The sequence below is a fragment of the Ziziphus jujuba genome, chromosome 11, assembly GCF_031755915.1.
Source record: "Ziziphus jujuba cultivar Dongzao chromosome 11, ASM3175591v1".
Classification (NCBI taxonomy): domain Eukaryota; kingdom Viridiplantae; phylum Streptophyta; class Magnoliopsida; order Rosales; family Rhamnaceae; genus Ziziphus; species Ziziphus jujuba.
Window position 1 is genome coordinate 13581528 of NC_083389.1, and position 4206 is coordinate 13585733.

Sequence of the window (4206 nt, forward strand, 5' to 3'; positions counted from 1 at the left end):
CTGTGACTCCGGCCAAATTCTCGAGACGAACTTGCTTTTGCATTCCAGTATGGATCAATATCTTTTACATTATTTTGTCTAATTCTCTAGTTAAGAATTGTATGCAAATATTTCACTTTCTTTATATAATCTCGGCTTTTACTTTTTCATGCTAATGACTTGATCTGCAAGTTTTTAAGCTTTTCTCTCTTACAATAATCGCAGCTATAGATAGAGAAAAATGTATAACTTGTCAATTAAAATGTGTCATATAAAATGTATAACTTGTCAATTAAAATGTGTCATATAAATCAGATACAGCTTTGAGGATTATGGTCGTGAGCATGTATTATGCGAGATATTAACATTGGTAGTTTTGAGGATTTTCAGTGAACCGCTTGATGAGGATTGGAGACTATTTATAAATATATAACCTTCTTTTATCAGCCCTTATAGCAACATTTTGATTAGAAATATATTTGGATTTGTGTGTTTTATCCGGACTGCGAAAATCTATATTAGAAACAGAAAAACAATACCTTAACTCATAAAGCAACGACAAGGAAGAGGGAAAAAAAAAAAAATAATAAAAAAAATAAAAAAAAAAAAACCCTGAAGAATTGAAATTCTTCAGTATATCAGAGTTTCGGGATCAAACAGTTTCTCTAATGTAATTGCATGAAAGGGCTCTGGTGATGGTGATGGTAATGGTAATAAAATTGATAGCTTCTGAGAAACTTGCTTCATGGTTGGCCGAAGCTGTGGAATTTGATGCAGGCATGAAAATGCTATCTCTGCAATGCAGACAACCTGGTCTTCTAAATGCTTCCATGGAGGTGAGGTACGTTCATCTAATACATCTTTAAGTAGAATCTGATCAGCGACTGCTAATGGTGATGTTGATAGAGACGAGATGAGATCTCCTGGATGCTTTCCCATAATCACTTCCAATGTCACAATTCCGAAGCTGTACACATCACTTTTTTCATTTACTTCCATTGTATAAGAAAGCTCTGCAGATAAATATAGGTTCAAGTTAGTAATCTTTTGCTTTTTTTTTTTTTTTTCTTTTTTTTTAAAGATATATCATTTCTGTAATTAAAATGTTATAAATGGAATGGAGACAATATGAGCTAGCGTGGTTGCGACTGAGTAACAAAAGAAGCATTCTGGTTGCAACAGCGTAACAAAAGATGCATTGTGGATCACCATTGAAAGCCAAGTTGTTGGAAACTTACCTGGAGCTGAGTATCCAAAAGTTCCTGCAAATGAAGTCCAATTTGATGAGCCGGGATGCAAATTTATAGCTGAACCAAAGTCAGAAATACAAGCTTCATATTCTGCATCCAACAGAACATTCTTGCTTGATATGTCTCTATGAACTATAGCAGGACAACACCCGTGGTGCAAATAGGAGATGGCATTGGCTAAACCTTTGACAATATTCACTCTTGTAGTCCACTCCAATTCCTTCGCCTTTACATTATCTCTTAGTATCTGAAATAAGCTTCCCCTTTCCATGAACTCATACACCAAAAACGAGTATCTAGTATGCGAACAAAATCCAAAAAGCTTAATGATATTTCTGTGGCGTACTTTTGTCAACATGCTAGTCTCACTATCAAAAGCTTCCTTACTGGCCCGGCCACCATTTTCATGGAACTTTTTCACTGCAACAACTTGACCGGTTGACAACAGTGTTTTATAAACACTTCCATTCCCTCCAACCCCAATGCAATATTTGGGGTCAAAGTTCTCTGTGGCTTCAACTATTTCTTCATGAACCCTTTTCCCATCATGATTCCATGCTGCAAAGAAAATTTCAGTTTTTATTTCCTTTGGTTGTTCATCCACAATCTTCTCTCCTTTTTGGCGACTAAAAAGTATCCCAGCAATGATTAACAAAACAATTATAGTAGACACTATAACTGAAATTACAACAGGAATGATGTTTTTCTTTCCGCCAACAGGACATGGCTTCAAACTAGTGTTGTTGCCGCACAAGCCTTTATTATTTTGCAGTGCTGCTGCTGGGGCCTCGGTGAAGGCTTTGATGTCTGGTAGAGGTCCATATAATTGATTGGAGGATACATCAATAGATGACAAGCTTTCCATTTCTTTGAACTTGGATGGTATTGAGCCAGAGAGCATATTGTGAGAGAGGTTAAATGTTACTAACATTTGCAAATTATGCAGCTCCTCAGGCAAGCCTCCTGCAAGAAAATTGTGACTTACATCCAGAGTTAGGAGAGATTCCAAACGCCCAATCTGGAATGGAACATTCCCACTTAGTCTGTTCATTCTCAAGTTCAAGTGCCTCAGTTTTGAGCACTGTCCCAAATGAACGGGGATCGATCCATTTAGTTTGTTGGATGCAAGTTCAAGGATCTCAAGATTTGACAACAATCCAATTTCTGCAGGAACTTGCCCAGAAATTGTATTGTTGTTCAAGCTGAGCTTGAATAAGAATTTTAGACGTCCCAGCTCGTTTGGAATTTTCCCTTCGAGAAGATTGGAAGAGAGGTCAAGTACACGCAACTCAGTAGCTTTCCCAAGTCCAGGATGTAGCTCACCTGAAATTTTATTGTTAGAGAGGTTCAACAAAGTGAGTTTATGACATTGTCCCCAGTTTCCGGTAAGCTTTCCCACAAGCATGTTGTTGCTTAAGTCTATATGACTTAAGTTTGGGCATATCCAGAACTCTTCTGATATATTTCCTGTTAGTAAATTACATTCAAGTGAAACTGCGGCCAAAGTACTGCAATTTCTCAAGGTTCTTGGAATGGAACCTCTAAAATTGTTACGGGCTGCTACAAACCGTGTAAGTTTTCCACCGAGACAAATATTTTCAGGAAGGAATCCAGACAAGTTGTTGCTGTCAAATTGCAGCGTCTTCAGCTCGGTAAGATTGTTCAATAAGCCTTGAGGAATGGAGCCATTCAGGTAGTTGTCCGCTAAACCTAAGAATGTAAGGTTTTTGAGCTTCCCAATGGATGCAGGGATTGATCCAACAAGATAGTTGTCATCAAAGGAGAGAGTAAGAAGAGATTCAAGTTGTCCTACTTCTTGAGGGATGTATCCATTTATATGGTTTTGGCTCAGGTCTAGCAATGTTAACATGCTCAAGTTTCCAATAGATACAGGGATTGAACCGGTCACTTGGGTTTCATACAAACAAAGTTGAACGAGAGATTTAAGTTGTCCTATTTCTTGTGGGATACATCCAGAAATATTGTTCCCTCCAAGGTCTAGTACTTTTAACATGGTCAGGTTTCCAATGGATACAGGGATTGAACCAGTCAGATGGTTTTTTCTCAAAAAAAGCTTAACGAGAGATTTAAGCTGTCCTACTTCTTGAGGGATGGATCCGGAAATTTCATTGCCATCCAGAAAAAGGTATTCTAAACTTGTTAATAGGCGTATTCCAGATGGAATATATCCGGATAGATGATTTTGACCCAAGTCAAGGTAGGTGAGCCTAGAAAGCTCACTAATATGGGATGGGATACTTCCATAAAGGCTGTTGTTATATAGAACAAGGGTGCGTAAGTAGGGAAATGATGAGAAGCTGAAGTTATGAAGCGTACCTTGAAGATGACTGCTTGTAATGTTTACACCAACAACACTTCCTGCCTTGTTACAAGTGATTCCAAACCATTTGCAGGGGCTGCCATCTCCAATTTTGAAGTTGTAAGATGAATTTGTTGATGATGACGTGGAGGGGTTGTGAGGAGGTAGAGGACTCCATGAGTGTAGAAGAGCAGAATCCGTTGGACTATCAAGGCTGTCCTTCCATTTGAGAAGGGCCTCCATTTCCTTTCCTTCTTGTGCAATTGCTTCTGAAGAGGAAGAAGGAGCCAGAAAAATGATGATGATGATGATGACAACAGAAGTGAATAACACTAACCTTCCAATCTTCTTGGTGATTAATATCTTGAGTAATGGTTCCATTTTCAGTGAATGATGGATGGGAAAAAAATGTTGGGGAAGACTAATGTTTGCAAATTAGTTCCTCAACTGTGGGTTCTTTCAAGACTTTATTATATAGTTTTAAGGTATAATGGTCCTCATGCTCCAAAACAGAATTTAAAAAAAGTATATATATTAAAAGCTGGTGGTCTGCAGAGTATAGTGTGGTTCCAACAAATTAATCTGTTGGATAGCCCATGCCAACATTATTCTTCATTAAATATTATATTCATAACCCCATTTGATAACTGAAAAGAT

General features: G+C 37.8%; 1 protein-coding gene across 1 annotated transcript; it reads right to left on the reverse strand.

Moving 5' to 3' along the window:
* Window positions 1-609: 609 nt before the first annotated feature.
* On the reverse strand, window positions 610-3930 carry LOC107428704 (MDIS1-interacting receptor like kinase 2-like). Its single transcript, XM_048465711.2, has 2 exons — window positions 1218-3930; window positions 610-992 (listed from the first exon to the last, which is right to left on the reverse strand). The coding sequence occupies exons 1-2, from the start codon at window positions 3928-3930 to the stop codon at window positions 610-612; spliced, it is 3096 nt and encodes a 1031-aa protein (XP_048321668.1).
* Between the last annotated feature and the right edge of the window lie 276 nt (window positions 3931-4206).

Bases quoted from the DNA above. Each gene is read 5' to 3' on its own strand.
- LOC107428704 (XM_048465711.2), bottom strand. From the start codon at position 3,930: ATGGAACCATTACTCAAGATATTAATCACCAAGAAGATTGGAAGGTTA. The intron at 993-1,217 runs GTAAGTTTCCAA...ATTTATCTGCAG, and splicing joins TTTTGGATACTCAGCTCCAG to AGCTTTCTTATACAATGGAA.